Below are 12,789 nucleotides of genomic sequence, written 5' to 3' on the forward strand. Positions count from 1 at the left end.
AACCTAATCTTTATTAGATTCTCAAACCAATGTTTGTTAAACGTTTTGAGCTAATAAAAGTAATATTAAGGGAACGAAGCTACGTACGGGAGGAAATGAAAGCGACGAGAGAATGAAATTGGAAAACTTGTTACAGAATTACTCGAGATGAAAAAGGAGAAAATAAAGCTCTAGTAAAAGTTAGTGAAACACGGCACGCTTGAATGTTTTTATTTACCTGGGGGATCGTGTTTGATCTGCAAGTACGTTATATTTATACAACTGACTTTTTGTACGTTTATCCATATTTGCCTTGAAAAGTTAGGAAAAGAGTTGATTGCATTAGTTATTCAAGAATCACTGTTTTCATTTTTTTCACAACATAGCAATGTTGCACGGACTAGATGAATACAATTGAACACGTGTCAAACAAACAATAGAGGGTGCGAGTAGGTCCCATACCAACTCTACGTGTTCATATGACGCACGCTTAAACAAAACAACTCACCTTTTATTCCAGTTTCCGATCTCAGCGTAACGTCGGCCGTTGGAGCTTCCGCACCTCCTCACTTCATTTCCTTTGAACGTCTGAACAGAGTTCCCGTTAGGTGTTAATATTCCGTTCGTAGTATTATTGTTCCGCTCCCGGTTCCTCGGGAACGTTCCAGTTCCTGAACGAAAAGTTCCCAACAGCGGAGTTGGTTCCACGTCAGGCGTGAACTGCTGGAGCGGAAGAGTCACGTTTCCACTCCAACTCTTGCGATTGACGGCGAAAGTTTTGAACGTTCCATTACCGTTCGGCGATGGTGCCACCCCACAAAAACTGCTCCGGTTGTGACTGTTCTTTATAAATGCACTGTTCTGCAGCGTCACTTGAGGTTTGATCGGCACCAGTGGTGACGCCTGGTCAATGGACATCGTACTTTAATAAATGTAGGTGCTACCTACGTTTGATCTATCTACATTTTTGTCTGTAAAGGAAAGAAATATCTACATTAGGGGTGTATAATAAAGCGTTAGTTACTACACCACCAACAGAGTTGCTTGAAAGCGTGCTGAATTTAGGGCAGCCATTGCATGACAATCAATATCGAAGCATTGAGGCTTTGGCAACGAGCTGGTTGCTAAGTGACATGCCAGCTAAGACATAATGAAGAGGACATCGAACAATAGGGTTCAATTTAGGTTAATGGGTATTTGAGTTCCGCAATGTTCCACATTAAACTGCATAGACGTATGACGTAGGAATAATGAGAACTTTTTTACCATTTTGTAATACACAAAGCAATTATAGTTTCAGAGAACTCTAAGCTAATTGTAGTTTTTATGACAATTTAAACTCCATCAAATTAGACTACGGACAAAGTAGAAATTCAAGCGAAGGACGTTATTTGGTAATAACTGCCGGACATAGCTATTACGCATTGTTGCAGACTAGCGACAAAAACGCTGTCGAATTGTTTTTTCGCCTCCGGCTCCCTAAACTAAACCATTTGCTAAACCACACCGACAAAAACATTGGGTGATTCATAAGAAACTATTTCCAAACTTGAACTATTGATCCAATATAATGAAGATTTCACTGTCTGGTATTTTGTGATTAAAAATAAATTCATCGATGTAAAAACACTGGCATTCGTTGCTTTTTTTCCAGCGTTCGTTTCTGACAAATGACAAATGCAGTGTTTTCCATCAATTGTCCTGCATACGCCCGTCTGCATAGCAACAATTGGCCTTGTATATCGTTGTATGCAACGAATAGGCGCGTCCCGTTGTCCATTGTACTCAATGTACTCGTTGATTCACATTAAAAGTGGAAACTCTCCATTAGTTTTACTACCTTGACCCACTTGACCGTCTACATTATGGTACTTTTTAACACTAGCATTCTACGATGAATGCAATACACTAGAGGATCATTTGGCTGTAAATGTAGGGTGTGAAGTTGGTTATTTGTTTTTTATATTTCAAAGTTTTGTTTGCAGTTATTGATTTCCATATTTGTACGGTTGCATTTAAAATGCTCCTCTTACGAAACCAGCGATGAGATCTGGTTATATCTTTGCTACTTAAAGTTTCATTTCATTTGTTATGTCTTCACTGTTTCAAAAGTTTCAGCGTGTCGTAATTCTCAACCGAGCATAAGCAGTTAAAGTCATTCGAGTCGTATCCTTATTCAATCTGGAAAATATAAACACGAGTATATACCTGACACATGTAATTTATCTGACACCCGGTGCATATCAACTAGTTGCTATAAAAAGGAGTTGTTTTCAAAAAAGGACATCAATTTGCTTCGTAAATAAATGTCACGTCAATCGTCGGATATATTTGACCCAGTAAGGTGCGGACACTGGTAATTTGCGCCGGTCGTTCGTCGCCATCTCCGTTCGGTTATATAAGCATTGCGTAAGGCAGCCGGTGAGTCGGTCGACTAGCCACCTCGGATTCGCGCCGCCTCCGCTTCGGCCTAATTGATCGGTGAACAGCGTTATCTGAAGACCATCTATAAAGCCTGAGCACTAAATTACAGTGATAGCTTGCTTCAGATCTACTTTCTTGCAACTCCTTTTAAATATATAGCCGCCAGTTTAATTTATGTAATGGAAATCGAGAACTCTATTTACGAGGGTCTTGTTCTTGAATGTGCTGTCTCATAAAATACAATTAAATTACTTTGCCGAAAGTGCTCTCTATGAAATATTTTATTTCTTCAATCTTAGCTTCAAAGGGCCTGGGTATTTTACGTAAGACTTGAAACTGGAGAAGCTTTTATGAGTAGCAACAAGTGTAAACAAAAGGCAATTAAAAATAGCAGGCAACACTGATTTTATCGCCCATCGCTTCCATCTTACGCAATGTAAACATTAGCAGTATCTATTTCTTGTAGATATTGTAATGGTCATGAGTGATTGAATGGAGCGGGAAGTTTCTGATGCTTATTACTTTTTTTATAATTCCTTTGAAAGCATGCAAACGTTATTCAACTGTTACTATTATTATGCGTAACTTTTGTAACAGGTATTACAGCTCGCTCATCGTTCGTGTTTTCATGTGAAAGACGTGAAGTAAGATTGTTGTGAATAGTTACATCACTGGTAGATGAATAGTTGAGCTTGATAGCTCTTAAAATAATTTGGATTTTAGTATATTTATAGTTGGGATAATTACCTTTTAAACAAATTTTTTTCATTTCTCAAAGTTGGTTGACACAAAACTTTTTGCGTGGTCTACCTGTGCCAAAGGTAGTTTTTTGTTTGGCTGATCATTGGTAAATAAAACAATAGATGTAATTATTACATTTGTATGTTTAAAGATGCAGACAATGCTATTGTATAATTTGGCTATTGTAAACTATGAGAATTATACACAAATTAAAAGCTTTTGTTTTCGTTCCGCCTCCAATGAAATAACAATTGAACCACTTGGGATTTTGATAATAAGCTTACTGGTAGTTTACATACAGGACACCTGTTTTAGTACCTATCTCATAAAAAAACATCAAATAATTAAATTGGTGACGTAGGTAATCCTTAATTCTTATGTAATATTATTTTGTGATTGTATATTTTTAATTACATCCGTTTTCACTTATTTGAAAGGCTAATCAAATGTTAATTAATCTAACGTATTTCTTTTTATGAAAGTTTTTTTACAATTTACTTAACTAATTATAAATTAACTGAAATAGAATTATATATATTTATGTTTCTTGTTGTGTAACGTTTTAGTTGAACTTAAGAAAATAAACAGAAAATGTTTGTTCTTCGTTTTCGATAACTTTTGAAAACAAAAAAGATTTTTTATCAATGAAAGTAAAAAGCTACTGTATCCGTAGAAGGATATACACAATTTATTTTCCTCATGTTTTAAATCAATAAAGTATATAATTATGTAATAAATAAATAAACGTAGACTCATTTCTCACTTACGCTCAACTTTGCCGAAACAAGATTACGAGGACAACTTTTACAAATAAAAAATTAAGCTTGCATCCAACCCGTTGCATTGGACATAACCTTTTCTATATGCACATTATTTTATTATTATTAGATCTAAATCAGATAAACTTATGACATGAGTGTCGTTTCAGGGTTATTATTAAATGACATTTCATATCGCGATTCGATTGTAGGTATGTGTATTTTTACAGTGCATATAAAAAGTCTGTGACAAAAATAATTCAAATTTATCTGCTTACTTACTGAAACATTTTTTTTTATTTAATTAAACTCTTCTATTTCAAATACTTATAGGCATTATTTCACGTACAACTAACGTATGTACATTTTAAGAATTAGAACTTTTTTCTTAGCTTATAACGTAACGAGCTTTGTAAAACTTGCATGTAACAAAATACTTGACCAATTAGAAAACGCGGGTAAAAACCGATCGGATATCGGAAAGGTGCAAAGCAGGTGCGTCTACACTTTTACCGGTTAACGACATTGAACATACAATGGCATTAATTAGAGATGAAAATTGTCGATAAAGGTGTATGAACCTATTTTCACCCTCTATCTTATTATGATAGGTCAAGCCTATTACAGTAAGTTATTCCTCGTAAAAAATTAACGAACATTTCTAGGAATAGGTAGAGTGAAATTGTTACTGCTAATAGTTTGTCATGTAAAAAAATGCATAGGTAAAATGATATGTACATACAGGTATGTATGTGTCGCATATTAACCATGTAACCATTTCAAACACTTATTTCAAGAATTTGCTCGCTATTTGAAATTCAAAACCAAGGAGTAAAAAGACACATTTTACTTCAAGAGCCCAATGCTTTGCTGGAATTTTTTTGCTGAAACGAGACGCTTACAAAAGTTATTGGGCAATACGCGAGTAAGGTTAAACCATGAAATAATCATATCATACGGTTAACGTGTCAACAGAAATGATTCACCCGGGCCACGGAATGCGGCAGCGAGGAATATAAGTAGATCATAAACAAACGCACGTGTGTCGGTATCTATAGGCTGCAGCTCAATAAATTGATAACGACTTCTTGGCTCCGTTTCAACGCTTTTATTGGATATATTATACACATTAATAATTTGGTAATTGATTGGGATATTAGCTGAAGCCGTTACGCACACTCGTGGCTGCGAAATATATCTGCCCGTAATTCTTCTGATAATGTTTCGTAATATGCTGTAGTGGCAATAATCGAAGTAAACATACAAACGAGACTCAAAAAGGAGTTGACTGTTTACCTGAAGAAGCCAAATTGACTACACCTGTTCTAAATGTATTTACAATCATTTCTTCGCAAGGTAAACGAGACCCTACTAAATACAATGCAGTAGCCTTCGAAACCAAATATAGCGATAAAGTGATTATTAATCTTACCATATAAGATTTAATCGAATATGCAAACTTGGTACTTAAGAATTACTAGCTTAAGAAGATAGCTAGAAAAGACATACTAATTGCAGTATACCTTGCTAAAAGGACCTTGCAATTTAATCGTAGGAAGCTAGAAGCGTTTGTAGGCGTTTTGCAAACTCGAGCTATTATTCAATAGGATGTGCGCATCTCGCCTTTGCAGTGATTGAAACGAATTAGGTTACAGTCCAACAACCTGTCATATAACTACATGTAACCTTGGCCTAGACATGCTCTAGAGATAGCCAGACCTTTTACGAGTGTACGTGACATAGCTCGCAAGTCTGTATCAATGAGTCGTATTACTTAACTGGGTGTCACGTGCTTATATAGAAAACTATTTCAATGTGTAGAAAACTGGTAGTTCTAATTTTTCAATTCAAAGAAATAGCAATCCCACCAAAAACATTGAATGTAAAAAAAAAGCCAATCCTCTACGCAATTCCTCCACCGTAAAAAGTTTTGAGATCGCATAGAAGCCAAGTCCTGTTCAACATTATTTGTAATAATAAATAAATATTTTGTGACCATATCAATAGTTTCGTTCACTTTACAATAATATTGACTTGGCCATGAGCACAATAAACTACAAATATAATACAGCATATCTTGGAGAGGTGAAAGTCAAACATGAAGTTTAAAATCAAATAATTAAATACTTTTAGTTTATTCGATTGTTACTAAATGACCGACAGTGAGTATCATCCAACATCAATGAACTGCACATGTACTATGGCGCATGTTTAGTCCATGGTGATCTCAAATTCCAATCAGTCCAATCGTAAAATCATGTCCATAATATATATTTATCAATTCAACACATTATTTCAAGGAGCGACTTTTAACTTGTGCTCATGGCCAAGACAATATTATTGTAATGTGAACAAAACTATTGATATAGTCACAAAATATTTATTTATTATTACAAATAATGTTGAACAGGACTTGGCTTCTATGCGATCTCAAAACTTTTTACGGTGGAGGAATTGCGTAGAGGATTGGCTTTTTTTTTACATTCAATGTTTTTGGTGGGATCTAATTTATTTTTTGTAGGTCTCTTTCTTCTCTAAGTATATAACAAATTAAATTAACTTACATGCAAGTAACTAAATACATATATAACAAACTAAATATTTACACCTAAAGTAGCACGTAAACAACATTTTTTTAAACTAAAACATTTCGAATTCTTGAATCGAATATCTTTTAGAATAAAAGAGATCTATTTCAGAGGTAAATGGCGCTATCACATGAAATTATTAGTTTTTTTTTAAGTACTACTTATACTAAGCTATGTAACGAAACCATAGCGCGATTTAGACCAGAACAACGCCATCTATCGAGCGAGCATACAGTATTTATTGCACTGCATTAATATGAAAGATTTTATCTGGATTTTATGATTATTCATTTCATTTTAACCTAGCTTTTTTATTCATATGTATGTATATTTAATACATAATAACAATAGTGGTATATTTTATTACGTAACAATAAAACAAATAGTAACATTTTGTATATAAATAAATAACAAAGTTATCAATGCAGTCAAAATACATACACAATGTTCTTAAAAAACCGCAAATATAAATTTGTTTCCTATTTTTTTTTAAGTTTTAAGGTTTTTATAATTTTCCCTTTATATGTAGCTAATAACCTATCTTGGTGCCAAATTTGAAGGTTCTAAGTTTGCTAGAAGTACCTTAGACTTTTGATGATCGGTCAGTGAGTGAGTCAGTGACAAAATGGTGTAACTTTGATCGCTCATAACTCGTAAACTATTTATTCAAATGTCTTGAAATTTTGAGACTAAGCTTGTTCTAATACTTACTCTTGGTCATCGAAAACTTAAACTCTTAGCTTTGTTCACATGGAAGATACAGGGGGCTGAAATAGCCGCGAAACGCTTCGAGAAAAGATGGTACGGCCGTGCCCGTTTTGCTCGAGTCTTGGCTGGGGCACTGCCGTGCCCTCAGATTTGTAAACATTGACTATACAATACTAGAGAATAGCAATTAAATTGTAATATACAGAGTCTAAACAAACCCTGTTACATAATTTATAGAGGATAAACCGCTCGAAAAAACAGATCAACATTTAGCGAAGTGCCCCGCAGAGAAGGGTCTACACGTGACAACTATTCCAAGTGTTGAACAAAAAACAACACTTTATCTAAGTGAAGGGTTTCAGAATGTGTGGGGATCATAACAGCGCGATCTGTATTCAGACCACGCTCCGCTCAGGAAGGCAAAAGCCACAATGTGTCTTGAGACTTCCGACTCTTGTTCAATATTTCTATTATTGATACTGGATCAGCCCTAAACGTTGTATATTGGAACTCCTAAGATCGATTGCATGTGAGAATTAAAGAATTTTCTTCCATTTATATTCTGAACGCCAAGGCAGACCTATCAGTTACCAGTAGATACCAAATGAGTAAAGTTACATGAACAATTTGTCGCACTTTTTTCCTCGAGCTGTGATTAATCTTCCGAGTGATCGTTTCGCAGTGTTTGCTGAGTGGTATCGATTTAAAAGGAATACAAGTACTTGGAAATCCAAATTACGCACTCGAAGCTTGAACGCAAGAGCGAACTCCGCGCAAAAACTTCATGGCCTTTTTTTTCATCGGATATCGTTATCAGAGATCTACATATTTTTTGCTTGGCTTTTAGAACTTCGTGGTTGTATGAGTATCATTTTACTTGATGTGGCTTGTGGAACAAACGCGTGTTTATCGAGAATAAAATCATATTTAAAACTAGAACTGCAACAACAACAACAATAACAAACAACTGCTCAATCCTAAACAGTGTTTTTTATTTTTTTTATTTAAATAACTGATAGAGACATCTCACATTATTTGTTCTACATAAATTGTGTACCGTCAACTGTGGCAACTTTACTTTCCTTGGGTATCTTTACCTAAGCATACCCTATACTAGCTCAACCTAATTTTTATTTTGTCTGTGGCAGTTCATGTTATTTCGCACATATTGGTAGATTGTGTAATAAATTGTGGTAACCCAAAAAGATTTTTAAGCTAGCAACTTCGTTAACTGTCAAAATAGAGAGATTTTCCGTTACATGTGGTCAATTTTGTGTGCAGAGTCTCCGTATAAAGATTGGTGTTTTCTACAGTAAATCAAAGTGCAGGTAAGTGGCGTATGTTAAATAGTATTTGGTATATTGTCATTTAGGTATATCGTAGTGATTTAATTCTAAGAATCGTCTATTTCCTGAGTTATTCGAAAAGGCAATGTTGCCTTTGGTTAGGTAAAGTTACCAAACTCAGCATGAGGGCAACTTTACCTATGACTAGGGTTGTCAAATTTAATTTGCATAACTATTTATTTATTTATATTTAATTATCAATTAATCTGGTATTATGCGAGAAAATTTTTAAAATTTCGTTTAGATCAATAATTTTACTGTTCGTTCATGAAGTATTGTGATGTAACATATTTGATAACAAATTTGGTTGATATCCTATTTCAGACGTTAGATTCAAGAGATGCCTCCAAAACGAATAAGGAATAGAAGGCGTCTGGGAGCGCGAAATTATAAGAACTACTCCCAAGAAATGTTATTGTTGGCTGTTGACATGGTGCAGAACAAAAATGTAACATCTTATGAAGCCGAAAAACAATTCGGCATACCCCGAAGAACTATAGAAAATAGAGTCAAAAACCTGCATACCGACAAACCTGGCCCGCGTTTCCGTCTATCTACAGAAGAAGAAAAAAAATTTATCAAAATTCTTATAGCAGCAGGTGATTTTGGATGTCCATTGTCACAATTGGACTTAAAACTGGCCGTTTATGACTACCTTAAAAAAAACAACAAGACTTACATATTTAATGACCAAGTTCCCGGTGATTGGTGGGTAAAACATTTTCTAGAGCGGCACCGAGACCAACTTACACTCAGGTCTACTCAAAATATTACCAAAGCGCGAGCAGAAAGGACGTTGGATGAATTCAAAGCTTATTTTGAAAATCTGGAGATTTCTCTTCAGAATGTGCCACCTAAAAATGTAATGAATTACGACGAAACCAACGTTTCTGATGACCCAGGCTCCACAAAATGCATTTTTCGACGAGGAGTAAAATACCCCGAAAGGATCATGAATCATTCAAAGGGCTGCATATCTGTAATGTTTGCGGGAACTGCTGACGGTGAACTTCTGCCTCCACTACTACGTTCTTCTACGTTGTTTATAAATCGGAAAACTTATGGACTGAGTGGTGTAAAGATGGGCCAGAGGGGGCACGCTACAACCGCTCGAAAAGCGGTTGGTTTGACTCCGTTGTATTTTTAGACTGGTTCTCAAATATAGTTATTCCATGGGCTAGACAATTAGAAGGGCCGAAACTAGTAATAGGGGACAACTTATCCAGCCATTTAAATCCTGATGTGATAGAATTATGCGAGGCTCACCAAATACGTTTCATATTTTTGCCTCCTAGATCTACTCATTTAACGCAGCCCCTTGACGTTGCTTTCTTCGGGCCTCTGAAAAAGGAATGGAGGAAAATCCTTCTTCGATATAAGACGGAAAATCCTAAACAGGCATCGTTAAACAAAACCCATTTTCCTCTTCTACTGAAGCAATTGATGGATGCTGCTAACATAAAAAAACAAAACTTGCTGAGCGGTTTTAAAGCTACTGGCATACACCCGTTTAATCCATATGAGGTTTATAAAAAACTGCCCGAATATCAAGAAGAAATAAGATATGACGTTGATCAAACACTGCTAGAATATCTCAAAGAAAATAAACATCCTAATCCAATTAAACGAGTCAAAAACACGAAGTTAAATGTTCCATCGGGCAAATCTGTCTGCAGCGCCGACATCTCGTCATGCTTGTCGACTAATAAAAAATCTAGCACTAAACCAAAGACCACTTTAAAAAGGAAAACGCCTGGCCAAACAGAAGAACATATCTCTGAATCGGAAGAAAGAGAAGAAGTACAGAGTCTTTCCGAAAACTTGAGTAAGGATGTAAAAAAAAAGAAACCAATTAAAAGAAACAAACGTCGCGTTGAGAGTTCTTCAGATTCAGAATCCAGTTGTACAATACCTTCTTACGATTCATCAGAATATGACCCCAGAAATGATGAAGACACAGAAACAGAACATGACATCAATGAAAGCACAATGGTTGGTATTGATATTGAAGATCAGCACGTTAATAGAAGTAATGAAGAAACTGCAGATACCATAAAAGGAGACGGAGATAGAAAAGTCCAGAACGAAAAAGAAAAGAAAGATGAAGTTATGGGAGGTTTAGATGGCAGAAAATTAAGTGTAGGAAACCAAAATATAGTGACAGTCTTATCGGACATAAGAAATACAACAGAAAATCAGACATATTTCGATTTACGCAAATATGGTCCTTTTGCACTTCAAGAGATAAAACTCGATCGTATTGTGAATGTAAAGTCTAGAACAGAAAGTAAAAATACACAAAGCTCCAAAATACCTAAAAAAACAATAAAATCTGAGCATGGGGTGTTGATCGAAACTGGAACAACTAAGATGAATAAACCACCGGCTGCTAATTTGACTTCAGACACGAATCTGGGTGCTAGTTGTAGTACTCAAAAACCCAAGCAAAACACTCCTTTCCCTTCCTATAAAGTCAATGATTTCATATTAGTGAGATATATATTTAAAAAGAAAATTCAGTATTATGTAGGTAAAATAATTGTAAAACTACCAGGTAAATATGAGGTTTCGTTCTTTAAGAAATCTGGAAGAAATGATAATATAAAATTTACTCTACCAAAGAAAGAAGACATTGATACCGTAGACGAAGAAATGATTGTGAAAGAAGTTCAGCTGATACCTTTAAGTGAAAAAGAGACAGAATTTGTATTTTTGGAAGATGATGACTTAGTGTATTTTGATTAGGTGCCTTTTTTGAAAAGTTATGAGCGACACGCAATTTCAGATTATGAAAGAATAATTATAAAATACGTTCAACGAATAGGTGCCATTACGATACTAAGAGACTGTATTAGTTTTGTAGATGATGATTATTTTATGTATCTACCTAAGTAATTTGCTGATTAATTTTAAAGAGATTTTTAGATTTGTTTTAGATTATTTTGTTACATTTATTTTTATGTTAAAAAGAGACTTAATTACCCACTTTTCTAGATTGTGATTATTTTATGTACAGATGCCACTGCACAAGAACTTACCTAAATCTGTAAAAAATTTCATCCTTATTACATCAAAAGAAGGTTCGATTTATAAAATTTTACAGATTCGGATAGGTTGACCCATTCTATTTGTTGCATTGTGTTATTGGCGTCTGTACCTACTTGAGTAGGTATTTTGATTATTGATTTTTTGGAGAGAAATTTAAGATTTGTATTTTTTTTTCTGTTACTAATAGTAAAAAAGAGACTGAGTTAATTTTATAGTATTATATACTGTGATTATTATGACCTTACCTAGGTATTTTGATTGTTCATTTTTGAGAGAGATTTCTTTTAAGTTTATACGATTTAATTTAAGTTTTTTTTGCACCCCTTTTGTTAAACGAATACCTAGTTTACTAGTTTTGATTATAGTTACGATAAGAATTAAATTTTTATCGCAAAGTAATTCATAAATAAAGTTGTATTATTAAAAAAAAAAATGTGTATTATTTTTCGACAACCCTGATGACAAGCGGCCATTTCTTTGATAATTTTTAATTTCTGTTAGCAACTTTACCTATGTGTTGGTAGTGGCTACTCAAACGAAGATGGTAACCTCAAAATAAAATACATTGCTTTTTTATCGCCTGGACCTTTGGCAACTTTACATTGCATGCACTTTGAACCCCCATTCAGTAAAAACTGTATCCTAGGTAAAGTTGCCAAATTTGTGTCAATTTTACCTCGCTCATATTCTTATTTTTTTTTGCGATTATATGTGAGATTTAGTAGAATTCATTGATTCAACCAAAAGAGACACATATTCTTTACAAAACAAATCAATAAAAGTTTAAATATCTAGCTCCATATTGTGGTAAATAGTCATAAATGTAAAAAATACGGTAAAGTTGCCACAGTTGACGGTACTTACCGTAATCGAAAAATTATATTTGAAAAGCCTCAGTAATTAAATTCTTATATGTCAAAGTCCCAATAACATAGAGTTATGTTCAGGTGTGTCATAATATCGTAATTAATATTGCTAGAGCTTCTAGAACAGGATACGAACAGGTCGGCTTAACTGTGTAAGGTCGTTGCGATGCACCTCAGGTCGGTCAAACAAACACAACGGGTTGACACAAGCAAACGATGCGGGCATGTCACGGGTACCTTGATGAAGATGACATGAATACTGATGTACAAGAGAATCTTGCCACACGTGGGGATCTCGCAGATTTGCATAAGATATTTGGAGGAAATCGTT

The 12,789-nt window shown here is 34.7% G+C and overlaps 1 protein-coding gene across 7 annotated transcripts in view; it reads right to left on the reverse strand.

Annotated features, from left to right (window-relative positions):
* The window catches only part of Spri (sprint), a 194,970-nt gene that overhangs the window by 81,541 nt on the left and 100,640 nt on the right, over positions 1-12,789 (reverse strand). For 5 of the 7 annotated variants that reach the window (XM_064038562.1, XM_064038568.1, XM_064038566.1 and 2 more), the window contains exon 2: positions 488-950. The exons of the other annotated variants lie outside the window; for them this stretch is intronic. In XM_064038562.1, the coding sequence (XP_063894632.1) occupies positions 488-897 (410 nt within the window). In that variant the 5' untranslated portion in view covers positions 898-950. The remainder of the gene's footprint in view (positions 1-487; positions 951-12,789) is intronic. 7 annotated transcript variants of the gene reach the window in all.

This window comes from Helicoverpa armigera, chromosome 16 (assembly GCF_030705265.1).
Source record: "Helicoverpa armigera isolate CAAS_96S chromosome 16, ASM3070526v1, whole genome shotgun sequence".
In the NCBI taxonomy this organism is placed as follows: Eukaryota; Metazoa; Arthropoda; class Insecta; order Lepidoptera; family Noctuidae; genus Helicoverpa; species Helicoverpa armigera.